At 33.6% G+C, this 27,691-nt stretch overlaps 1 protein-coding gene across 1 annotated transcript in view; it reads right to left on the bottom strand.

The window, feature by feature from the left end:
- The window catches only part of LOC129231314 (microtubule-associated protein 2-like), a 59,947-nt gene that overhangs the window by 20,670 nt on the left and 11,586 nt on the right, over nt 1–27,691 (bottom strand). The window contains exons 4-5 of the mRNA XM_054865604.1: nt 17,474–17,592; nt 14,418–14,600 (exon numbers count right to left, since the gene is read on the bottom strand). Of these exons, the coding sequence (XP_054721579.1) occupies nt 14,418–14,600; nt 17,474–17,592 (302 nt within the window). The remainder of the gene's footprint in view (nt 1–14,417; nt 14,601–17,473; nt 17,593–27,691) is intronic.

The raw sequence follows: 27,691 nt of genomic DNA, 5'->3' as shown, positions 1-27,691 counted from the left end.
ATTGTGCGCTTTTCCTACAACGGATTGCCTATAACAAGTAGACTGGTGATTATAAATGAATACACTAAAAATCCATGTTTTTAGTTTTGTAGTTACAGATTACATCAAATGAGATGTTATCTACTTCTATAATCATATGGTGCTTCTGCAACGATGAATTTGCTTTGCTGAATCCATTTTTTTACTTATGAGAAAAGTTAATGCGTATATTATTTTGCTTTCTGGTAATTTATTTAAGATTATTTCGTTAAATAATGCTAATTATTTATTCAATAGTTTACTTTTTACTGTTTTTCGTTCTCAAGAATCGACAAAATCAAGTCAATATGTTTGGCGTATTGGGAGTATGGTATGAGAATGAGGCTTTCGATCTTGCACCTTCCCGTTGCAAAATTCCTATGTGCGTTCAGTATCATTTCATTTATTTTCAACATTTTATTTACTGATTCATTTGATCAAAAATTCAAACATCGGCTTTCCCCTTACTTTTGATGTAACATAACACTTATCAGCTCAATCATGACTTCATCCTTATCAAATAGTCTAACTGATGATAAAGCGCTATCAACTGGCAGTTTTTTGTCACCACGTAACAGTGTAGCGATGGGTATGACAGAAGAGATAAGAACGTGGTTCGCCTTATTAGTAATCCTGTCAATAGGTTTTGGGTGGAGAATATGATCCATTGCTGCATATCCTGCTCATTTGCACAAACTGTGAGCAGGAGCCAAAAAGAGAAAATAACGAATTACACTGTGCGGCCAAATGAATAAATAAATAAGTAGTGGTGATGGGAGAAAACAGCGATTATATTTGGATCAGAGGGAGGGTCGCGTTTTACATAAGAATCAGAAAGAATGGTGTTCCCCTATTTTTTAAAAAAATATATCGAAAACGCTGTAATTTTTATACTAGGGTTTGCTTTCCTTTTTTTTTCCCCCGAAGTAAAACCAGGTTTTTGGACACCTGTAAGCCCCGTGTCCAAAAAATGTTTTCCGTTGCAAAAAATGTTTTAAATAGGGCATGAAAACACTACATGTTGCATTCGAGCCGCACCACAGATTTTCAATAAAGGGATACACCGCCCCCATCCCTATATCAAGAAGTGTTAGCAGGCGGTGATTATTAGTGACGGCGATCCGTGAGCTATGGAAAAGCAGCAATGTTACATTGCAAAAAAACTTGATTTCATTTTTAATCTTAATTATTTGATTAGAATAATTTGATTAAAACATATTTTTTGAACATGGGGGCTCATAGGAGTGAGTCCGATACTCAGGTTTTATACCAAAGAATTACTAAGTGAAAGAATTGTAAAACAAACCTCTAGGAAAAAGATATTTTTTATGATCGTTTGAATATTTTAGGGGGAATGCCTATACGAGATTCTCACCTTGCTCCAAATACGCGTGCTTTTGAACGTTGCACCTCTCTAAACCCTCATGGAAACGTTAATGGTTATTATAATACTCCCTTCTTGTCCAAATAAAAATTATGACCATGACACTGTCCAAAACTGAAAGAAAAGGGGAAGGGGGTGGAGATGGGGCGTTAAAACTAATCCCCCTTCCAAAACCTTACCCTTTTCCAACCTACAATTGTCTAATACTGTACGGAGCTGTAGATTGCGTAGAATGTAAGAATAAAGAAAATATAAAAATGTATTATTCATGCGTGTGTTACTTTAAAATAATACATGTGTGTATGTAGTTTTAATACGTTTTTTCAATTTCAAAAAAATCTCCTAACTTTCTCAAAATGTCTTTTAGCAAAAAAAAATCTTGCATTTAAATGCTTTTTCAAATCGTTCAAAAAGGGTTGTAAACAGTAAAGACTAACTCACTGCAAAACTAAAGTTTCTTTTTCTTTCAAATCGTAATTTCTCTCTCTCTCTCTAGCGGCAATGGAAGTTTTCTTTCCTAACTCAACGAGCCGATTCTGGAAGTCTCCTGTCTTATAGCAAAGCAAAGGGTCGTCCTAAAAGCCCCGGGGTGACCGCAGGCTTTTTAAACAGTAAACAAGTCAAAGCAACAAGGGGAAACCTCAATCCCTGAAGGTTGTCAATTATTGGGATGGCAGCTAATAAATAACATGTGAGGGGGGTCCTAGATGCAGTGTCAATTCCTTTTCTGATTGGATGCTCGCCTGTCAATCATGTGAGCTTAGCACATGCCTTCTCGCCGTGTCGAAAAAGGATCTGAAGTGAAGCGGTGGGCAAGTTTCAAATTAGATCTCTATCCCGCGGCCCCTTAATATGTAAATAAATGTTTTTCCTCTGTGCTGGTTTGTCTTATTTACAACGATTCGGAGGTTACTTTCCGAATTGTCCTCGTAATTTCTTATCACAGTCGTAATTTAACTTGTACTGTTGTTCTTGGTTTCTTGAAAACGAGGAAATAGTATAAGAACTATGCAGAAAAATATTATGCCATCAAAACTAAAGCCATAATTATAATAAGTACTGCATTTGTGGGTGAAAACAAAGTGAAATTGAGCGAAGTATCGCATATTTTAAGTAAATAAAACCAATTATACTTCCAACTAAAGTTGAAGGCTACTGCATTAATGCTACTGTAAACAAAAACGAGATTTTTGGCCACTAGAAGGCGCCTGTGATGCAGGAAGTTTTATTGCTGCTAATCAGATATAAGTGGTTTCTTACTGTATTTTTTGATTATTACTATCTAGTTTTAGTTTTTTTCACTGTATTTCAACATGTAATTTAGCTTTATAGTGTTTTGGGGGCACATTTGTGTTGTTATTGTATTCTTGAAGTGTTTTTGCATTTTTTGGAGCTAAGCCGAACATGTGGTAATCTCCTGGTTTTTGATTTTGTATGCTTTGTTGAGTTTAGCAACTCTGTTTATTTACTGCTGTTTTTAGTATTGGCGGCGACTACGTTGAAAAATAGAGGAGAGCTGAACCTTTAATATGAATAAATGTACAGTAGATCCTCTCAATAAGGGACACTAAGGGGACCAGACTTTTTGTCCCTTAAATAGAGGTGTCCCTTATTCGGAGGGGGATGAATTGATGCATGGCCGTGTACTTAGTAGTATAATATCACAATAAACATTAACACTAAGACAATTATCCCTTATGATTAAATACTGAAAGTGTTTGTTATATGCTAAATAAAATTCATAATTATTCAAATTTCTAAGTTTATATTATTCTATTAATTAAAATTTAATCAAAAATTTTGTAATGGGAAAGATTTGTAGCATACAAGAAATAACTTTGAAGTAATTCATTACATATATTTGCGTTATGTTATGTAAATTACAATGTAATACTATGTGAATTACAATTTATGTTCAAATTTTAAGTTTTATATCCAAAGCTAATTAGTTGCTGTGCACTCTACGTTGGCCTTGAACCTACTTAAATAAGTTGTTGAGCGGGCAAAACATGCATGTGAATTTCAGCAGGGTTTTTTTTTTTACAATACATTACTTATTTCCTTCACATACCTATGTTTAAGTCAAACTTAACTCAAGTTATATTTTTGGAGGAAAAGTGAAACTTGAATTCCAGTAAATTCACTATTTCTTATGTGCTTATATATACATTATTATTATTATTTTTTTTTTTTGGCTTTGTGACTGTCCCTTAAACAGGGTGTCCTTTAATTAGAGGTAAATAGATGGAAATCCCTATTCAAAGGGACTGGGACCAGAAAAAGTGTCCCTTAAATAGAGGTGTCCCCTTATTCGGAGGTGTCCCTTAATGGAGGTTCTACTGTATTTCCTCTGTGCTGGTTTGTCTTATTTACAACGATTCGGAGGTTACTTTCCGAATTGCTCTCGTAATTTCTTATCACAGTCGTAATTCAACTTGTACTGTTGTTCTTGGTTTCTTCAATACGAGGAAATAGTATAAGAACTATGCAGAAAAATATTATGCCATCAAAACTAAAGCCATAATTATAATAAGTACTGCATTTGTGGGTGAAAACAAAGTGAAATTGAGCAACGTATCGCATATTTTAAGTAAATAAAACCAATTATACTTCCAACTTAAGTTGAAGGCTACTGCATTAATGCTACTGTAAACAAAAACGAGATTTTTGGCCACTAGAAGGCGCCTGTGATGCAGGAAGTTTTATTGCTGCTAATCAGATATAAGTGGTTTCTTACTGTATTTTTTTATTATTACTGTCTAGTTTTAGTTTTTTCACTGTATTTCAACATGTAATTTAGTTTTGTAGTGTTTTGGGGGTACATTTGTGTTGTTATTGTATTCTTGAAGTGTTTTTGCATTTTTTGGAGCTAAGCCGAACATGTGGTAATCTCCTGGTTTTTGATTTTGTGTGCTTTGTTGGGTTTAGCAACTCTGTTTATTATGCGTATTATTAGCTCTGTTTATTATGCTCGAGTATATGCGTATGCATACGCATATACTCGTATATTTAACCCTGTTTACTGTAAAAACAATTCATATTAAGTGAAATTAATATTTCATTTATGTCTGCCTCATACTTAAAGATTAAGTGACGTTAGAAGGACAATATTCGTTAAGCCTGTTATTATGATCACTTTACCCCATCTTACTTAAATTGTTCTAAAAAATTAACCAAAACAGATTCAGCTAAATGCCAATGAGTAAGAGTTCTTGAAACATGTAGGAAGCTTCCTGTGCTGTCAATCTGTTCCTAATTCTAACAAACAAAATTTTTCAAGAAAGTTAAAAGAGGCGATTAGATTTTGAAATTTTTCATATTCACTCAAAATATTTTATTTCAACAAATAAAATTTTACCAGCTGTGAAATTTTGTATTCAAAATGTAGTTTCTAACTGCCTTATCGTAAAATAAAATTTTCACATTCATTCGAACATTTATATTTCCAAGCTATAGCCACTTACTTGACGTATGACCACTTTACCCCATTGACCACTTTCCCCCACCAGACCCAACTCCAGTGAGGTGAAATACGCCCTGAACTATTGAGGTCCTACAATATTTTTGTTTAACTACTAACCCTTTTTTGTGATATATGTCACTCAAAAAATCGATCAAAAGACAACAGTATAGACAGGTCAGTATAATTAACTTTATTATATGATTTCGAAACATATAACTTTTAAACTCGTAAAATATACATACATATACCTTATAAACAATTTTATTGGAATCAGTACTCAACCTTAAAGGTTTCGTCCCCACACAAATTTAAACAGAGCAGTAAAATTCCGCTCAGGTTAAAGTATCACAGAAAGACAGAATGTAACAAAGAAGGAATACCCTGAAATAGAAATTAAATAGGTATCGCCTTCGCACAATAGAAAATGTCAACAAATTTGGTTAATAACAAAAATAAAATAAAGCCATGGTGAGTAACACTATTGGTAATAATGAGTAAGAATGCTTGCATTTGTCCATAAAATTGACTATTTCCTACACAGTTAAACATTAGTTATATTAGTTAATTCAAAATTTAACGCTTTTACATTTAGTAAAGCAGTAATAATTTAACAAATTGAACTTGGTTGAATTATTTTGAAACTTTGAATTATCAGTTCCAATAAATCGAAGACTTCAATGTTGCTCCCATATTGTAACTTTATTGTTATGATAATCTACCTAGCTAAGTAGAAATGACCAAACCTCAAAATACCTTAATCATTTAACTATTAAATTGAGACCGTTTAACTGCCAGAGAAAGAAGGAGTACCCGTGCTGTTTTATGTTTTTTTTTCAGTACTATACCATGATATGCAATTAATCCTATAGTTAATTACGAGGATCACTCATGGTTATAGCTGATATTCAGATAGAAAGAAGGGAAAAAAAAGTTCAAAATGTAACAATTCTCCTTTGCTCTCAAGAACCATGAGTGACCCACAAAATTATTTATTCTAGTTTGTACCAAGTATCAAGTGGTGTCTATATTAAAAAAAATTGTCATGAGTCACTCATTTCTTTTGAAGCAAAATGATCATATAGGGGAGTGCGGGGCAAAGTGACGTAGTTAAGATTACTTTTTTCAAGATGAAGAAATTGGAAATTTGTTTTGAAAAAAGTGAAAAATAAAATATTTCCCAATGAATTCCTTTTTATTTGATTGTTAAAGATATTTTCGATCACATAAAAAAAAGTAAATGAAAGAATGAATGAATAAATAAAATAAAAGGAAACAATAAACGAATAATTAAATAGATAAATAAGTTAACATATGAGAAAAAATAAAAGAATGAATGAAATAGTGAATGAATAAGTGAATAAATGAATAAATAAGAGAATTTTTAAATGAAAGAATGCAAATGAGAAACTACTAATTAATGAATATGTAAGTGATTTATAAATGATTGAATAAGTAAATGAAATGAATTAATACACTTTGTCCCATCCACTTTGCCTCTCATGCACTTGACTAACTGTACAAAGCATTTGAAATACAAATAAGGTTAACATTAAACAAATAAATACTGCACCGAATATTAGTAGGTCTCAATTAATATTTAAAATGTTAATTTCAAAATTTTATCACTTAATAATAACAAAAATAATTTTTGACTTGCAACAAAATATTACAATATAAGTATCAATTTTTGAAAATTACTTGTATTATCATATTCTTTGATTTTCAGAGTTAATTTTTTCTTGACTGGAACAGACTACATGTGTTACTACATATTTAAAATATTGTTAGGAAGGTAGCGCTAAAAGCAGAGCAAATATTTCACCATTTCACTTTGCCCAACATTCCCCTACTTAACACCAAGGAATTCACGACCTTAAACTTTGACCTATACTTTAGAACCAGTAAGTCAGATTTGAGAGGAAAGAAGCTTTGTTTTTTATCACCAATAACACTAACATATATCCTGAAAGTTCAGAAAAATTGAAAGTGTCAACTATCAGGCCTCCAGTTTTTAAAAATGGCATTTAAAACCGCAAAATGGCCATTTCCCCACTCTTATTTTTAAAAGACTCCTATAGCTACTGCAGACGATAATTGAAAACAGTTTGAGAATTAATTACTAAAAAAACTATTTTCTCGTGCCCTAGTATTAAATATCGTCATCTGCTTTACCCCCCCCCCCCCATATGACAATTCCGCGTTATTTCTCTTTTAGGCAACGCTATACTACTGTAAGAGCACATGGGTAATTCTCCAAAATCCTAACAATATTATGTCCCAGTAGCCTAACACAAAAACTGTTTAGCTCAGTAAATGTTTTCATTTTTTAATAGTTAGAAATAACTTATCTGATGTTATTCTACTCTTATTAAAACAATAACTCATTTAGTTTCTTCTACAAAATTTTTTAAATAACCAGAAAGTAACACTTTTGGCGTGTCCCCATCCGTTTTTCGAATGGATTTAAATTATTAAAAATTTTATATCAATATTCCACAAATTCAATTCGTAGTACAAAATTAAGCACACTTAAAGGTGTAAAATAGCATTTTTTGATTAAATTATTTAAATCATCAAGGTACAACATTTAAACTTTATCCCCAGGTTTCATGTCATTCTCCTGTCCTAGGAATGAGTTCAATTATTATAGATTAAAAAAAGGAATTTTTGATTTGCTGTGCTACAACACTGTTTATTATCGCCATTTTGTTAGATTCCTTGAGTATTAAGTTCATATGATTTGTGTGCTGTTCTTACTAAAACTTTGAAGGAATGTAATGGGTATGCAACATTTTTGCTGTCATTCTCCTGAACAAAATTTCTATGTTAAATAAAAGAAGAAAAAAAATTATTCTACTCATATAGTGTGTAGTTGAATTAAGAGGTTAAAATCCAAAAATAACATTAGTTACCTTAATTATAATCCTGGGATTACGCAACAGGCAAATTGTATGGAAAATGTCATACTCCTGTCCTAAAAAAATCTCCCTCACTTTTATTCATCTAACTGTTGCTCGAATAGGTTAGTGAAGTTGCTATAAATTTCGTAGTTGCTTTAAATTAAAATACATGTTATTAATATTGCAGATTCCCTTTTTGTTTTATGTTTGTACTTCCTGAACCATAAAACAAATCGCAGGTAATGAGAAGGTAACTTTTCTTTTTGTAAATTTTTTCATACTGTGTATGGCTAACTTAAAGTTTTAATCTAGCAATTGATTTTTTTTTCGTTGAAATGAATGTCCGTTATTCGAAATGTAAGCTATTCAAAGTGAATAATATGGAAAAACTTATGTGGGACTTGTACTCGAAGAAATTGGAGGTGTCCGTTAAGGGAGGTTTTACATAAATTTTGGTTTGCCGTTTAATAACCATACTTTTTGATTTAGGCTTCAGTTATTTCTTTATTACTGTAGTTACATCCCATGAAGAAATTCATTTTGTAACTATCCTGGTGCTGCTTGTCAGTCTCTTGCTATATGAAAGTTTGACCCCCTCTTTTGAGGGGTGTAACATAGTTAAAGTGAGTTCCCTCTATTTTTCTCTTAATAAGTTCCTAACAAAGAATAAGTACAATTTTTTTCAGCATTTTTATTTTTAAAAAAAATGTAATTGGAAAATGTCAGGTTTTTGGAGTATCACCCACATATTTTCGAGAACCACGATTTTCACAAAAATGAAGTTATCGGTAATGTAGCGAGCTGAAAGCTCGCGAAAATCAAAGCCTGTCGAAAGAAATTACTTTTTTACGGCGTATTTATTCCTTATCGCTGAGCCATAATGCCTTGAAGAGAAAGTGTGAAGACCAGCCGCTGTTTCAATGGCGAAAAACTAGACTTTAAATGGAGAAAAAGCAGAGGGCGCCAGGGTGCTCTCCGTTGCAATGAAAACTATTAGTACAGTAAAATTAGGGCAAAAAATGGCCAAACCCAAACATCCAATAAAAAAGGTGAAACCTGTTGCAAATTACTTCTTACCCTTCCAGCAAGAAAGGTAAAAAGTCCCAGCAATTTGCGCGTCGTGTTTGGGGGGGGGGGAAGGGGGGGGACGAAATAATCCTCTATTTAAATAAAAATAATTTCTATTACTTTAAAAAAATTCTGAAGCCTCGCAGAAACCACTCTATAATAGCAAAATAATAAACTCTCACAGAAAAAAATTCTACTTAACAGCGGTGCACAGGCGGGGGGTGGAATAGGGGGGGGGGTCCATGGAGCAGCTTTGCGTCATTGGAATTTTTAAGACAGTTTTTTCAAGAGGTATTTCTTTCTTTTTTGAGGGCTTTTACTCTGGATGGGTACTCCGTCACACTTAAGGGGTGCTCAATCTTTTTTTTTTGGCGGGGGGGGGGGGACCCTGAATTTACATTCTAAATCAACTATTGCAGTGAAGTTCACGAAAAAATTTCCTTGATTTAAACTTTTCCGAAGTACAAAATGCCACACAATGATACGGCAATGTCAGAATGATAATTCTAAAAGATCTAAGAGAGCTCAGTAACCAAATTATTTGTGACTGGAGTTATTAAACTGGTTTAGAGCGCTGGAAACAAAATTCCTGTGCAGCATAAAAATAGTCCAAATTGACCAAAGTTTCCCTACTTCTTCTTGATTAACTTACTTCAACTTTTCTACAATCTTTTGCCATCACCGTAAGGGGGGACAAACCGAAATTGCCAATTGTGAGACGGGCAATGCTGCAATTCTGCACCCTCTAAGTCGGTGGGGGTTCTCTTTTACAAACACCAAGCTACCTCTCTTTTACGCAACTGGTTATGTGAATTATGCTAAATATGCGGACATATACTTGCAACACTATCTGAAACTTTTGAGTACATTATGCGATAAAAAAAATTTGATCACAATCAAACATCAGCTATTCAACGATCTAACGCAGTGACGAATTCAGGTGGTCTAGAATCTGTAGTGATTCAACGACAGAACAAGTCTTGATGAGAGCAATGAGCAATAAAACAATAGAATGCTAAATATTTACACCTTTTGTCTCCCAGTTTGGAAATCACAATCCGTTTCTAAAGCCCCTAGATGTTTCTTCCCTCTCAAGTTAGTAGTGGTATTGCTCGCTGATGATAAGGTAAGTTGCGATGAGACCTTTAACTTTCGGGTAGTAACATCAAAGCATATTGAAGACAAACAATTTTGTGGCATTTCTTTGTAAAGGAGGTAAGCAGTTATGTCTTTAGCTTCTGTTACGAGAGTAGTTACTATCTGTAAAGATGTGTAAGCCGAAACCATCTTTTACACCGAATGGTATGAACAGTAAAGATGGAATAACAAATTGCTAAAAACTTCTGATACGAGTTATGCGCTGATCCTCCATCAGTATTCGATGAACCTGGTTTCAGAAGGAAAGAAATCATGTATCGTTAAAGTGCTATTATCTGAAGCAAAAGGTTCATCCACCATCACAGAACGAATAGCTGGTGTCATACGAGGCAGTGAGAAGTAAAGGGATGTAAGTGGACATTTTCAAGTTTTGAATAAAACGCGTTTAAAGATATCCTAGGTAGGCTTTCATTGATTTTCTTTTCTAAATCATACTGTATAGAAGCAACTACCGGGTCTACTAGTGCCATCTCTTGCCCCAAGATTGAGGAGAGGTTCACCAACCATTTGTACTGGTTATCTCCAAATTTTTAATTTTGCCACTTACATCCCTTTGCTTCTCACTGCCTCATATGTAAAAGATGGAAGATACCTGCTTGGTCATATTTTTGGTGATGATCTGTAAACTTCAAGGAAATATGCCAGCAATGCAGTGTATAGGTAATTTGTAAGTATGGGAAAGCTAGTCATTTTTGATGGGTGCAAAGAAAGCATACAGAAATATAATCTGCGTAATATTACAACAGCCAAGCCTTCTGCTCTAGAAGACTTTCTGCGTCTCAAATCTTGTGCTTGCTCTGAGGGGTTCATTGGATATAGTAAATGTTTGAGAAGTCTGAAAGTGGACTGAAGTGCTCTATTATATGCACAAACTGTGTTAGACATAGCTGCAACAATAACGATTTTGCTGAGGATCTAGATTCCAAAAAACATCTTGATAACGAAGACTTTTTGTTACTAGCTTAGGAGAAATCATTTGAAAGCAAAAAAACAGTTCAGCGTAATTTTTCTGGCCATTTCATCAAATCTGCACCATCAGGGGGGGGGGGTTGAAGGATAATATTTTAGTATATAATTTCGTTTTGGGAGGTGAGCTACTGTTCTTATGGGGTGGACAGTCCTGATTTAATGCATTTTAGATTTGAATGAAATACTTCTACTTGAAATAAAGGGGGGGGGGGGTGAGGACTTATTTTATTTGGCGGAGGGAGGGGGGGGGGGTTGCTGTAGCTTTGAGAGGAGGTGCACCATCGCTCTTGGAGGATGGGCACACTTGATTTCTAACTTTAACTTAGCATAAAATAATCTTTCCATATGAAATGTATGGAGGGGGTTCGGGGGTACTGCTTCGTTTTACGGGGATAGGGGGGCTTTGTAGCATTGGTGGGTTATGTCATCCCTCTTGGGGGTCAAACATCTTTAATTTCATGCTTTTAAATTTAGTATGACATAATATTCTTACTTTAAATTTACTCTAAAAATTCTGGAAAAATACCCAAAACAGCAATTTTTAGATGCCCCCCCCCATTCCAAAACCCGACGCACAATGGGGTGGGACTTTGTACCTGTTCTTATTGGGAGGGTAATAAACAATTTGCACCAAGTTTAGCTTTTTTTTTTTTTTTTGGATGTTTGGGTCCGACCCCTATTTTTACTGTACTACAGGGTGTCCCAAAAGGTCGTTTACAAACTTAACATGCTGGTCTGCCATATCATGATGAACAAGATTTACATAGTAACATACGTTCGCAAGCCCAATGCTGGGGCACTATGCACACCAAGTCAGGCACTAACGGATGCAGAACATGTCGCATATTTATTACACAAAGACGATTTTACACAACATTTTAGTTTTCAAGGAAGGCTTATAGCTGTTGTTGAAATTTGCTGCCTTTAACTGTCAGACACCGTCGCAACGAACGAAGTACCGACCGTCGTAATAACGATCCATTCTGACAAGATTTCTCTGATCGCTGCGTTGTCGTTGCAACGTGATTATGAGAGCTGGCAGGACTCAAATTTTAGCAACTGCTTTAAGCTTTCCTAAAAGACTAAAATGTTGTATAAAACCGTCTTTGTATAATAGATATGTGACATGTTGTGCATCCGTTAGTGTCTGACTTTGTGTGCATGGAGTGCGCCAGCTTTGCGTTTGCGAACACATGTTCCTATGTAAATCTTGTTCATCATGATATGACAGACCAGCATGTTAAGTTTGTAAACGACCTTTTGAGACACCCTGTATATGTGAAATCCAATCAGTACTTTTTTTAAGAAATCAAATCCTGGTTACAAGTTTGTTCTATTTTTTGGAGGCTAGATTGGTAATTTTGAAAATTACATATTTGTAAATTCTGGAAATATTTTATGACATCCAAAGCAGTTTTTAAATAGCTTGTAGACATAGCAATATAACTGAGCTATATATAGTTATATTGCTATATATAGCTCAGTATCTCAGACGTAGCTCAACGGAGAACGTTGTGAATGTTTCTTTCTTTCTTTTTTTTTTGGTTAGCAACCACCGTTTAGCTTTCGAAAGAAGAGAAGCATCGAAGAAGTTTTTATCTTCTCAATGAAGAAGTTTTTATCGTCATTGCATGTGCATAAATCAAAGCATTAGGACTAACGAATCGCTTGTGCCATAAATGTTGCATAAAGTTCCCGATGTAACAAGTTTTGAACAAGTTTGAGAAAGCAATAATTATATTTAATTTAATTAAGTAAAATATCTTAACTGTGAAACTACAATGTGCAGCGGCACGTGGTTAAATTCTGGTTCTTTAGTCTGTCATCGCGAAATTGTCCGTTTTTTATAGTTGTCATAATGACTTCTACTTTTCTAATACTGTAGCGACCGCACTAGCGCAGCCAGAAATTATCTTCTCTAGTGAGGGGGTGTCGTAACAGTCCCTTATATGTATATAAACTACCGTATTAGAATTGGTAATACAATGAAACCTGTGTAAGTTGACCACTTGCGGTGCACTACTTTAGTGGTCAACTTAAACAAGTGATCAACTTATAGAGGTTGATTTGTATGATATAGGACTAATTATGTACCTAAAACGGTGGTTGACTTAGACAGGTGGTTGATTTACAAGGGTGGTCAACTTTACAGGCTTTACTGTATATATTATGTAACCTAGGGTTCTGCGAAAAGCAAGAGGCGATATTTATCTTAGAAAATGGAATATTGTTCAAGTTTACAAGCAAAGTTTTATGGAAAATTAAACTTGAAAATGCGGTAACATTTGCTAAAATATGATTTTTTTATCTTAATTTCTGGTATTATTGAAAAATTTGGAAATGCCTATAAATAGTTCTTTTTTCTGGTCAGTCTCAATTGAAACTGATAGGAAGCATGAGCTTTGTCGTTCTTCCTTCACGGGATGTTACTGTCACAGTGCGATTAGGAATGGTGATATGATAATGTGAAAACTGTAAATTGACCAATTGCGGTGACTTCTTAAATGGTCAACTTCAACAGGTGGTCAACTTATAGAGGTTGATTTATATGACATAGGGTTAATTCTGTACCTTAAAAAAGCGGTAAATTTATCGCTTTTTTCAACTTTACAGGTTTTACTGTATGAATTTTCAACGTTATAGCACCGATTTTCAAAACGTGTATCTCTAATTGTGATTCAAAGAGACTGCTTGCAACAACTGCCAACATGTAATCAAAACCAAAAGTATGGGGCAAGAATAAACTAACTGCCCACGTTCTGGCATGACATTGACCCTTTGCGAAACAGTCAACGGCAAACGTTCACTCAGACATTAAAAACTCCATGAAGCGTTTTACCAGAACTAATTTCTATAGGAAAGTGCAGAAATTTTTCATTACAGTAACATCGGCGACTGGTGCACCTAAAAAGGTGTGTGGGGGAGGGGGCAGATTAGGTGTGCGGTGCCCTTAATGTTCACTTACTTCACTTTAATTTCAACGTCATTATTGATCAAATGACCTTCTCTGAAAAATTCGTGACAAGGTCCCCAAACATGTTCACATGGTACTCCTATTTTCCAATTGAAAGCTACATTTAAATTAATTTGAAATAATAACGTAAGAAAATATAAAATGCACATTTATTAAGTTAATTCTTTCTTCAAACACTTGAATCCATCAATTTTATCATTTTTCGATCGATCGTTAACGTTGAACTTAAAAAAGTAGAGTGGTAAAGCCTCTTTACTTTTAAAATAAGGGGGCAGTTGTTCCCGTCGCCCCGTCCCCCGTCAAGTAGCCTTTGCTTAGCAAGTAGCCTTTGCTTAGTTGGACTTCTTTTGCAATTTTCTAACATGAATTCGGGATCAAATTATTAGAAACGAAAAAAACTCGATTAATTTTGCGTAAAAATTAAATTTTGAGAACTGACATTCCCGAAAGTATGAATCTCATGTAAACTGATACAGATCTTACCTTCACGACTCCTCCACCTGGCTTGTGCTTCAAATTGTCTTTCGATCCCACTTTTGATTGCACATTTTTAAAATCAACCTTTTGAGTGAGTATTTTCTTATCTCCTCCTCCTGGCTTATGAGTTGCATAATCTAAAGAACCAACTTTAGACTTAGCATTCCATTCCAGCTTCTGTGATTCCACCTAAATTGAATCAGTTGTGTTTTAGTTAACGTAAGGGACATTACCACAAAAATGACAAGCGATCGAATTTTTTTCATTGCTTAGTTCAAAACTAAAAATAATTTAAAACCCCATATAGAATATACTATAAAACACATTTCATCGCTATAGTTCAATTATTTAAAAAGTTATGAGTGGCTTTAGATCATGCGCGCTATGTTTTCTAATGAAATAACAAAACTTTAAGGAGCTTTTTCTCAATGATCATTTTTTTAAAAATGTATGTGTGTGTTTCCTTGTTATTGGAATCCCTAAGGATTTTTTTCTAAAGATACAGCTTTAAAGTAATACTTTTTGTAGTTAGGACAATATATTTTACAGAACTCTGCATTGAATCACAGTTTAGAAGTTACTAAAATGTTTAGGGCCTGTTAAAACCTTTATAAACTGAATTTGTTAAGACATTTTTATGATTTTTTACTTTATTGATCAAAAAATAAATAAAAAAGAAAAAAAAATAGAACGAAAAAATGAGCAAATGAATGCATATATTTTATAGGTGATTTTGTGATAATTTATAAAAAAAAAATATTTTTCAAATAAGTGTAAAAACAAAAAAAAAAAAAACCTTAGGGTTTTTAAAAAAAAATTGAATAAAAAGAAAAATTGAATTTACAAAAAAATAGACAATATTTAAAAAATTTGAAAACAATTTATTGATTGTTAAATAAGTGTGCATGCAAAGGTTTCAAAGAATTACCCGTTTGATTTAACTTTAAAAACACTATTAGAAAGTTAATGTGACCCATAAAAACGAAAAAAAAAAAAATAAATAAATAAAATAATAGTTAATGTAACATAACTAATATGTATAGTAATCACATTATTTTCAAGAGTCTTTTAAATTTTCGTACCCTTGTACATCTACTTTTTTTGAAATTATATTTATTTGTCTTCAATTTTTTACCGATGCATGTTGAAACTTTTAACCATAATCCAATGAAAATTGCAGTTAATAAAGTTTGAAGCAAAAATTCATGCTTTGTTTTCATTTAGTAAAACATTTTTTTTTCTCCACAGTTTTTAATATTAAAGTAAAGTATGTTTATTACTTTTTTCTGCCAACAAAACTTTCAAACGGCTCCTTTTGAGACACATTTGAAAATAAATAATTTTTAATGCAGCAACGATCTTAAAAATCCCAAAAAACCTTCACGTTGTTTAAACAAACGTTCATGTCTCAACAACAGCTAGAACCTTTTGAAGTTCAGGAAAAAAATAAAAAATTTCTAACTTCAGTTAAAATTCTATTAATTAAGCATTTCGTACACTTTAAATGTAATCAAATCTATGTAATGAGAAAACGCATCAAATTAACAGAATTACAAAAATGCATCAGATGGATATGACCTTTCAGAACAATAAAATCAAAGTACAAATATCGACTTACAAATTTCTTCAGCAGCAACTATTGCTTTTGTATGAAATTTATTGTACTCTTTCATCATTACCAATCCATGCTTTGCTATGTTATTAACAACTCTTAATAAGGAATGCTCATTCCTTCAAGGGCAAGGGCTCGACTCCCTCCATCCCTCTTAAATACTGTCGAATCCCCCAAGAGCGAGACAGCTCCCCCCCCCCCCCAACAAAAAACGATAACAGGCATTAAATCCGATTCTCCCTACATATTAAAATGCCATAGTCTGATACATGAACTCCCCTCCCTCCCCGTTTCTAAGAACCCCAGTCATTGAACTAACAATTTCGATACTTTTCTTATAAGGTTCTGCGCCTTTCCATTCAGCACTGTTATTTTTTTCCTTTAAAACTCTGAGAGATGTTCAAAATTTTAAATAACCTCACGTTATTCAAAGTGATATCATACAGCCCTATTTTAAAACTACACTAGAACTGAAGAATATATCCTTTGGACCAGGAAGTATGAAGATATTATACTACTTTACAGATACAGTTACTGGTCATCTTGAAATTAAAATAAGCTTTTATATTAAGTTTGAAAGCATTTTTATCGAATTTTAAATATTTTTCAAAGTGCAGTTAATTTAGTTAAATGTAGTGTTTAAAATATTAAACTGATCTTACATCCAGGAAAAATGTATTTTAATATGAAAATTGCGCTGAAAAAAATGAAAGCTAAAACGTCCTCAGTGGCTCAATTGACAGCAATCGGCCACTGGTCCTCAGGACTAATAAGTTTTACTTCTTAGTCGTTCCAATTGTGCCATAAGAGTCTTAAAACAGCTACTCACCACTAATTTCGAATACTATATACGTAATTGCAGATTAACATAACTACTTTAATTGTATGAACTTAATTTATTCTTTGGAGTTTACTTAATCTTTGGAGTTGAACTTATATGCATTGAGAAGTAAGGCTTAAAAATGCTAGTTACATGAGATTATGGTAAATGATTAAGTGCAAAATATTTTACCACAATTGTTACGCAGTCGTGTCGACACACACAAAATATGACCATAACAGTAAAAGGTCTTTTAACGCCGTGGACCCTGTTCTCTGAAACGAGAAACGTGCCTATAGCTGTTTAATAAGCGTGTCCTGCCTTTTTAAAATCTAGACAGATGTGAGTGATGTACTGCACTAATGCAGCCAGAAATGCCTTCTAGAGGGAGTTTTTCGATGAAAAATACCTTCTGGGGGGGGGGGTGATCAAAACAGCTCTTTCATATGCAAAAACTACTGCATTAGAATTTGCATTCATGTTAAAACCAATGACTCTGGGGGGCGTTTTCACCCCCACTGGTGTATTGAGATTACCGTGGCGTGCTGAGATTAAGAGTAAAAGATTGAAAATCTGCTTACAATAACGCTTGTTATTATAAGTAGCACGAATTCCAAAAGTAAAACATACCTTTTTCTCTCCTCCCTTTGGCTTGTGAGTAACGTTGTCTAAAGAACCAATTTTAGACCTCGCTGCTTTTATTTTTGGAGGAGGAGCATTTCCAACAGGCGCTTTAATAGGTGGAATTTCTAAAAGAAAGAAAATAGTATCGAACAATTCGTAATACCAAACAGTTGAAAATGACTTTTCTAAAAAATGTTTTATTCAAACTCTGCGGGGTCCATTAACGGTAAATCATTAGTAATGCGTTTGACCGTTCTATATTGAATTCAAAAAGCAGAGGTGACAGCCCTCACCCAAGAGCAGGGGCGCACCTCCCCCCCCATATCACGAGAACCCAACCCCGAATCGGAAGTCCCCCCAAAATGGGAAAATTCGCCTTAAAACACTCGCCCCTAAAAATTTCAATGGCGCAACCTGCGCCATGACCCCTCCCCCCCCCCAGGTGAGCACTCCTGCAAAAAATGTAACTAAAAACGGTTATGAACAATTGTTTTTTTTCATTGTTTCAAATTATTTCTTTAAGTAAAAGTGACTTACGTGTAGGATATAAAATATCTTTTTTCTGTGTATATTTTTTATCCTTTTGTAATTCACATTAGAGTTAGTTCTACTGGACATTATTATTTCTTGTGTTGATAAATACCACGCTTTCGCAGTATCCCCTGATACTAAGTATCAAGTTTTACAAAATTGTGCACTTGCCCTTGCGAAGTATTGAAAATAAGAGATGCTGAAATATAATTACCCGTTTAACTCTCAAAAACGCGGCTCTAAAATGGTCTTTTTCTTTAGATAGGACTACTTCTTTTACTTAAGAGCAAACAAAAATTTTACTTTAAAACGGACAAATCTTGCTTTAAAACAGCATGTCCCCCGTTATCTTCAGGGGCGCGCACAGGAATTTTGGGGCTCGTCACAGATGACTTATAGGGACCCTCCTCCATATTGTTCACCCCTTTGTCCCTACATATTTTCACCCCTCATTTTTAAATTCTCGGACCCCCTTCATGCTTGGGCCCGGGCCGACGGGTGTCCCTTCTCCTCAGCTTGTGCACGCTCCTGGTTATCTTAGAATGGAACGTGTTTTGCACTGTAATAAAAATTCAGAAAAGTTGCTGGAAAATAATAGGCAGTAAATGTGTCAAATTTCCGCCAGTAACATATCTATCGAAAACAAGAAACTTTCCCGCAAAAAGTCAGTAAGTATTCTTCCTGAAATTAAACTAGAATCTTTCTGAAGAATTCCGAAACTTTCCCAATAAAAACCAGTCACGTTTTATAATAAATCAAGAACCTTCCAAGAAAACTTAGATATATTTTTCAAAAGCTCCTAACATATTTTAGCAAATTTAGTCAAAGCTATAGCAGAATTACAAGCAAATACTAAACATCTTAACTAGTTCCAATTCATGCAAAGTTACAGTTTTCAGATTTAGCATATCGTTCTCATTTGGGGCTCTGTCAATCTGGAAGGGCCGTAAATGAGCTGAAGGCGAAGCACTTAATAAAGACGCTAAATATATCTTCCCACTGGTAGTTGAAAATATTGTTCACTGCAGTGAGTTGCTTACATTCGTGCAGCTTGTAGCAATTCTGGAAACGATGTCGCAAAATTACTTAATTTTGCAAGGAACCCTGTGAAAATCGGTAAAATCTCTGAACTTTGCCCGGAAATAATCTATGACGTTTCAGAATTTTCTTTTGACCAGTCTTTTGCTTTATTAGAACGTATAATGCATTTTCTTAAGAGTAGATGAGTCCTTTACTTTAGATCAGGGGTTCTCAACTGCTGGTTCGCCCGCGGAAAATTTTTTACTGGTGCTTCGAAATGTTTCCCCGCCCGTGTAAAAAAAAAAAAAAAAAAAAAAAAAACCTTTAGTTTTAAGAATTTTCTCTGATTTTTTTCAAAGCTTTATTTTTTTTTGAAAAACTGCTGGTTTCTTTTAAATAGTATTGTTAGTGATTCGTTAACTCTTATGACAGTTCTTCAATGTCTAATTTGTTTTTCTTTTTGTAAAAAAAGAAAAAAAAAAAAAAAAAAAACCTCACAGGTCTCCGCAGTTCTAAGAAAGCTGAGAGACGCTGCCCTTGAAAGAACAAGTTCTTTGCTTTATAACTTTGCTTAATAATCCTTTTCTTTAGATGAACAAGTTTAGAGCTCCAATGTCTCTGAAAGTATTTAAAAAAAAAAAAAATTTAAGTCTCCGACTGTTCAGGAAAATTTCACTCACCATCTCAGTATTTGGTAATAACATCCCTTCAGAAAATATTTTGAAGAATTTATTTAAAGGCCTTCTCAATGGATGCAAATGATAAAGGTGACCTGGGCTGCTGATATCCGGCAAATTGAGTATAATGAAAAGCTTATATAAAACTGAGGGTAAAATAGCATAATTACGCTTACATTTTCCAATTAGTTGCAAAATAAAATAAAACTTTAAAGTTTGTAATTTTTGCTAAATTAAAATTTTAGTCACAATTATTGTGTGATAGAGGAAAATAGTCATGTTAGTTAGTCGAATCAGTTTCGGATCTACTTCTTCTCTTCAACTTTTTATTTTTGCTTGGGAAAACAATGCAGGAGGAAAATATTTAAGTTTCAAAAATTACTGCACCGATCCCAAATGTCAAATAGAACCTTACACTTTTTCTCAGGTCTAAATATCGGCACACTTGTTAAGAGGATTCAGGAAACGAATTTCTTCCGCTCATAAGCAGGGCCGGATTTAGATTTGGTGGGGCCCTAAAGCTATTTCAACTATGAGGCCCCTTTTATAGTTTGAACAACGTTTCTCTCGGTGGTGTAAGAGGTAATTTTGTATTTTTTCCCCCTTTATTATGTGTTGTCTCTTTCTTCTGATACACACAGCAATACTTTTACTTTGTTGATCGTGTTGTTAATGTGTTTCCCCCGATGTCCTGTTTGAACCATAATGTATAATAACCATTAATGTATAATGTAATAATATTTGCCATAATGTATACACTTGATGAGAAATAAAATTGGAGCCCACTTTGCGTAGGATTTTCTAAGACTTATCTATTTTCAAGGACACTAGAACAATTAAAATTATTTAACACACTTCATTTGTACTTTCCAGTCTCTGATATTTTAGTACTTGATTGTAAATTTTTACTGTCCAGTTCTAATTTTGTAAGAAAAGCTATTTTAAATTTAAAAGAAAAAATAAACTATAGATTTCTTATGACAACAACTTTGCTTCAGTTGCAAATGGGACAAAAAACGAAAAGGAATAGAGGTAGTATATTTTTTTTTTTCAGTGCTAATCAGATTGACAATACGCAAAAGAAGTAAGCAAAAAGCAAGCAATAGCAAAAGCATTTCCAAAATACTGTATTCGGAGTTACATAAATAGCAAGATATGAAACATTATGAGTCACAAAAACTTGTGATATGTTTCAGAAACGTGAGAACCATGGTTTTTACATTTTTGGTGCAGGATGTAGCAAGGAGCTGAACTTGACATATATTGGCATTCCTTCTCCCTACCCCCTCCCATTTGTGGTTTGTAGCCACACTTTTCCAAAGTTTCAAGGTTTTCAAGCACTAGAAAATAAAATTTATTTTTTCAAGTACTTTTCTTTTTTGTAACGAATCATGCTAATTTCAGGGAGTTGGGGGCCCCTAACAAAGCGGGGGCCCTAAGCTATAGCTTGCTTAGCTTGTACGTAAATCCAGACCTGCTCATGAGAATGATCAGTCACTTATGGAATCGTGAGTCCATAATCAAACATTTTAGCGTAGGGGAATGTGGAGCAAAAGGAAATAGTTAAGGTAACTTACCCTTTTAAAAATTAATAAATTGGAAATTTGTTTTGAAGGTGACTGTACATAAAAGAACCAATGTATTTTATGACAAAATTTGCATTGAAACATCATTTTTAAAAAACTTTTGGTAGTTAATTTATCAAAATAAATAAATAAATAAATAGTGATGAGTTTTCATTTTTAATACATGGAGCAGAGAGAAAAATAAAATATTTTTCTAATGAAATATTTCCTACTTGATTATAATTTTTTTTGATCAAATCATGGAGTAAATAAAGGAATAAATGAGTAAATAAAGAAACAATAAACGAACCTAATTCATGAGAAAAAGTATATGAGTTAATAAAATAGTAAATGAATAAGATAAATAGTGAATAAATGAATGAATAAGTAAGTGATTTAATAAATTATTAAATAAGTAAACGAAATGAACTATTTCACTTTGTCCCGCATGCACTTGACTAATTGTACAAAAACTTCAAAATAGAAATAAGCTTAAAATTTAACAGGTAAATACTGCACCGAATTTAAGTAAATCTCAATAAATATTTAAAATATTAAAAACAAGAATTTTATCATTTTATTTTTAAAAAAAGGTTTTTGACTTACAACAAAATATTACAATAAGGATATCAATTTTTGAAAATTGCTTGTATTATCATATGCTTTGATCTTCAGAAGTAACTGGCTGGAATAGGCTAAGTGTGTTACTATATGCTTAAAATGTTGCCAGATAGCTGGCACTAAAACAGAGTAAATAGTTCAACACTTCACTTTGTTCCACTATTTCACTTTGCCTCACATTCCCCAACTAGCCGAACTGTAGATGTAATCATTACTCGAAGAGGTACTAGAAGGGGTTTTGTCCACATTCTAAACTCCCATCTGCCTTTGATTGTGCTCTTACAACGTGTGTGTGTGAAACTAAACACAAATGTCTAAAAAAGACAAATACTGAAACACAAGAAGCGTAGAAGCTGTTGAGCTACTGAAACGTAAGCGAAGTGAATAAAAGTTGAGTCAATATTAATTTGCTGGAGATTTTTTAAAGCCCACAAACTTGTCATAACCAAATGCAAAATATTTCTGTCTTACAATATTTCTGTTTCTTTAAAAATGAATTTAATTTCTGAAAACTTTAAAAGTTTAAATCATGTTTTGCGCCTACTTTAATAGTAAAACAATACCTGAAAACCGAAAAAGAATTGTCTTTTGACTAGCTTTTAAACGCAATACACACATTATGATTACCAGTGTTTTCTATCTGCACTTAGTGTTTAGAGAGCAAAACACACGCACGCAAATTTCTAAATGCACAATAGGAGTTGCTTTAAAAAAGGACTTAACTAATTTCATCAACTAAAAAAGTGCTGAATGTTTTGACTGTCCACGGAAAAGTTGAACATAAAGGCTTCGCTTTTAATTTAGCTCTCTATTTTTTGATGTGATTCAGTTCTGTCACCATTTATCTCCGTTTTGTATTTCTTGTTGTCTCCGGTTTATTTATTGTGCACTAAATTTCAATGAAGGATGCCTCCAAATTTTTACCCTACTCATTTAAAGCAGTAAACCTTTTACGATGTAATCTGCATATGTGTGAAATTTCATCTGGGAAAAGAACTTAAAAGCACAGTTCCACTCTTTTCATATATATGAGTCATGAGTTCATATATATATATATATATATACGTTACCGTTAAGTATGAAATCCGTTATTTTATTGAATACCTAGTTATTTCATAGAATAACTAGGTATTCTATAAAATAACTGCATTATATACTTTAACGGTAACATATGTGTATATATTATATATATTATATATATATATATATATATATATATATATATATATATATATATATATATATATATATATATATATATATATATATATATATGAACTCATGACTCAACACTAATCTTGGGACATTTCCACTGGATGATGGTTAGATGGAATCGATAAATGTAGGGGCAACATGACGCTTGATGTATTTGGTTTCCCTCTGCACTTATTCAAAAAGATGGATGCTGGTAGAACCATTCTAAGAAATATTTTCTTTTTCGCTCTCCTGTAAAAACTATTTTTTGACGTTTAAAAATAGGAAACTTTTTGCAGACTATAAAACTTTGCCGGTGAACGTATCACTACACGAAAAAGTGCTATCTTCTTCAGTATAAGTTCATCCTAGATTTTCAGCAAGAAAATATTTCGTTTGGGATTAAAATGGCTTCGAAAAGGACAACGAGGTCCTTCAATAAATGGCAATCTTAAGATCTAAAAGTATTTTCTTGAATAAGAGCAAAATATCAGCTTTGACGGAAAGACATCATAGCCTTATTTAATATAAAACATAAATGGATAAAACAGGTAGTTGAAAAATCTGCTTATTAGTTGCTGCAGCTTGTAAATTGTTCCTAGTTTAAATTACTAAGAAAAAAGTTTTCTGATAAAGCAATTCTCGTAACAATTTGTTATTTACGGTAATTTCAGTTTTTAAAATTATGACCTTCACATACTATAATGAACAGCTGTTGTCTTTTCTTTATCGTTTTCCATTAAAATTAACGGGAAAAAAAATTAACAGACTCGAGTGAAATTTTGCTTCTGTCATCTCAACTAATCTTCTTTTATCGACCTGAATAAGGTTGAATGCCGATCAATATCATCTAGTAGCTTTGTGAAATATGCACTTAAGCACGATTTTGGTCATTTGCATACCGTGTTTTCCCGAAATTCAGAAATAATCGAAAAATAAGCCCTAGCGTGATTTTTCTAGGTGCTGCTAGTATAAACCTTACCCCTAAAATAAGCCCTTTTAAATGTCATACAAAGAAACGCTTTATGACATGTTATATAGTAGCTATACGAGCGTGTTATTAACCGATAACAAGCTGGGAGCCTTATTCTTGTTTGATGTTAGAATACTCTAGAGCTAAATATCTTATAAGTTTTCGTGAAAAAGCAGCAGTTAGAGTGACGGCACCAGTAACAGACAAGGGTCCAGTAACAAAGTTTGTATTAAACTAATAAGAATTTTAGGCTGGTTAAACTGATGTTGCTGTGGCCAATGAATACGGTGCAGTCATCTAGTGTTATCAGAGTGAATTTCATGAGTCAGTTGGTATTAGCAAGGCAGTAGTGGAAGGTTATGAATAGCTACCCCGAGGTTAACTGGTGTTTCATGCTGCAGCTAGCTGCTTAGGTTAGGAAGGTGAGTGTTTTCAACCATCATTTTGCATTGTGAAATGTCGTTATGAGTGCATGCAGGGTAACAAGATTTTTAATGTTCGAAATATGCTCTTTTTGGTTTTCACATCGTTTTCCATGTACAATCACTTCTAATGTGAGTTTTATATATGTCTGTTACTCATCCCCAGAAAACTCGTTTTTCTAGTAACAGACACCCATGTCTGTTATTGGTCTTTGAAGCCTTTTCCATCTTTTCCATTTTTTTTTCGTTCCAGAAGAGGTTATTCATTGATTGGATTGTGCCTACAGGTTCAATATTGAAAATAGAACAACGTGATTAGTCTCAGACAGGGTGTCTGTTACTGGTTCAATAGGGTGTCTGTTACTCATGCCATATTTTTTTGGAACATCAAAGTAGTGAATAAATCTCTTTTTTTCAGTTCAGGATGCCCCCCCCCCCCCACCAGGAAATTCTCTTACAGTGAAGAATAGATGCAAACTGTTTTATTTATTTACTGTATGAGTGTTGCCGTTTCAGAAAGGAAAAATAGAGCCCCACGAGTTACACTTTTGAGCAAATTGAAAGGGGTTTATCATAACATGAGAAGGATAGGTCCAGACCTAGTGCTTTCAAAGGATGAGAAGAAAATACTCGTACTCTGGATAGCCTCATCATCTAAAGCAGGGTTTCCGATGTTAAAAGAAGAATTTCAGACAGTAAGTAGCTGCTCTTAAAGGAATTGGGGAGAAATACTACTTTTACTGATGGAAGACCCGGTAAATCATAGTACAATAGTTTTCCTTAACGGAATCCTTCAGTCGCTCATAGGATCAGTGCAAATCTCACATTGTCCCGTTTAAAAGTAATTACAGAAAGCCTAGGCAACTGGTTCAAGACCGTTTACGACTATTTAAAAGACAACGATCATCTTGGCACTTTATAAAATCCAAATTGAATTTTTAATTGCGACGAAACTCCTTTTTTTTCTCAACCCAAATGTATCCCAAGTGCTTGCAATGAAAGGTGACAAAAATGTATACCAAGTTGTGAACAAATGATGAAAAAGAAGGTGTCACATTTTCATTCACTGCAAACGCTGCTGGGCATCATCTACTACCAACAGTGATCCATAAATACTTAAGAATCCCAGATAGCATTAAGTTCAGTATATGGTTGGGGGTTGGAAAAGTCAGGTTCAGGGTGGATGACAAGCAAACACTCAAATCCTCACATTCAAATTGAGTTAATTGAACTGAGTCCTTCCATTCAATTTCTTACACTAATATAGAAAAAAGTAAAGAAAGAACCATAATGAAACAAAACGAAGGTTCCTAAAAAGTGTAAAAGTAACATAAGAGCAAGAGATTAATTACGAAAAGTTTTTTATATGCATTCATTGCTTGTTATTCGATGGTTACGTTAGTCACACAAAGTTTTTCGTAAAAGTACCATAAAGGGCCAAAAAAGATTCATCTGTAATAAATATGTAGTACATTTTTAAAATTAGATTGTTTACCTCTTACAAATATATCGGTCAATTTTAAATTCCCGCGTAAGATTCAGAAAAATTTGCCTCTTAACATAAGCATTGTTTCTCAGGTTTGCAAAAATGTTACGTTAGTCACGATACCTTTTTTGGTGAAAAAACACCTGCCAGCGCTTATTTTGCTTCAAAATCTTGGTAGAAATGAAAAATAGTCACCTTGTACATTTTCAATCTGCATATTAAACCAAAACACATTAATTTTTATTCCCCGTGAAAGTAAAAAGAGTTTGAAAATCAACTGCGAATGTTACGTTAGTCACTACATAGAACGACCCTTTCGAGGACACACGATAGGCAGAAGAAGATTGGGGGGGGGGGATGGAATAGTGTTAAGATAGTTTACGTTTTTCAACGTGAAAAAAATGAAACAATTGGTTTGTTTTGAAAATTACAGTACATAAAGAAGGTACAATATATTTTACAAATTGCATTGAAATATTATTTTTTATTTCTGGCTGTGAATCTAATTTTTAAGCCAATGAATGTGCTTTTAAATCGTTTGTATAATTTTTTTGAATACTGCTCCCTAACAGGCCCGGGTTTGCACATTTTGGGCCCCCTGCAACAAAATTTGCAGGGCAACCCTCCCTAGAGACCAGCAGTGCATATTTGCAACGTTAATAAGCATTAGTGTGCTTGTTTTTTTTTTCGATTTCTTGGGCCGTTGGGCCCTTTACAGACGTGAGTTCCCCCTCACTACGGGGTCTGCGGGTACGGAGATCTGGGCCTGCTCCCAAATGAAATGCGTTGATGTAAAATATATGTTTTACATAAGAAGAAGCTTTCATAGTCTGGGGATGCTAATTATGATTTTTTTTATATTTTAATGTAAACATTTTAGACAGTAAATTGATACTGAATATTGAATAACACTGTCCCTGAAAGCAGTTTAGTCACCAACGACCTATTTATGACTGTTTGAATGCCAATTAAGGCAAATTTTAAGCCCTGAAAATTGCGAACTTCGAGCCTTGAAAACAAATGAACTTTATTCATTAGTTTTAGTTAGTTTTATACTGTAAACTTTTCTGCGTCTAAAATTTGAAGATAACTTTCTATTTTCAAAAACGCACGAAGTTACATTACATAGAATGTACATTTGGGACATTTAAAGAGACGCATAGCAGTAATCAAGTCGATCACAAATTTAAGATTAATGTGTGCTATTTCACACATTCCAAAAAAGGAATATTGAAGCTTTTAAAAACCTGGAATGTATGGTGACTTTAAGTTTATGCAAATATAATTACGTCATAAGTCACCCCCCCCCCAAAAAAAAAGGAGCAAATGTTAATAGAGAAAATCTATCACAGTAGATGTCATATTTAGTATATCTTGAGGAAATGTTTGGAACCCTTCCTGGTTTCTCTTATTCCGTTGGAAATCTTATAACATTGTTTGGACACACTTTTTCTTGAATTATTAAATCATTATCACTTCCACATTCGATATTTTTGCTTGCTTTGTGAATGCACCGATCTGTCACTTTTTAGATGTCCTGGGAACACAAACTATTGTTTTATTCTAAAAAATTGTACAAAGTAAGTGTTCCAAATGAGGCCAACCTAAGGTTCAGAGCATCTATTTTTGAATTGGCTCGAACCTTTGGTACATTTATCAAATGACTCATAAAAAATAAGAAAAAAATCATTCCATGCAGAAACTAAAGTTTAATGCTTGGCAGTAATTAAAAGAA

The sequence above is a fragment of the Uloborus diversus genome, chromosome 10 (genome assembly GCF_026930045.1).
Source record: "Uloborus diversus isolate 005 chromosome 10, Udiv.v.3.1, whole genome shotgun sequence".
Taxonomy (NCBI): domain Eukaryota; kingdom Metazoa; phylum Arthropoda; class Arachnida; order Araneae; family Uloboridae; genus Uloborus; species Uloborus diversus.
Note: the sequence above shows the minus strand (reverse complement) of the source record. Positions and strands in the feature narration are given on the sequence as shown.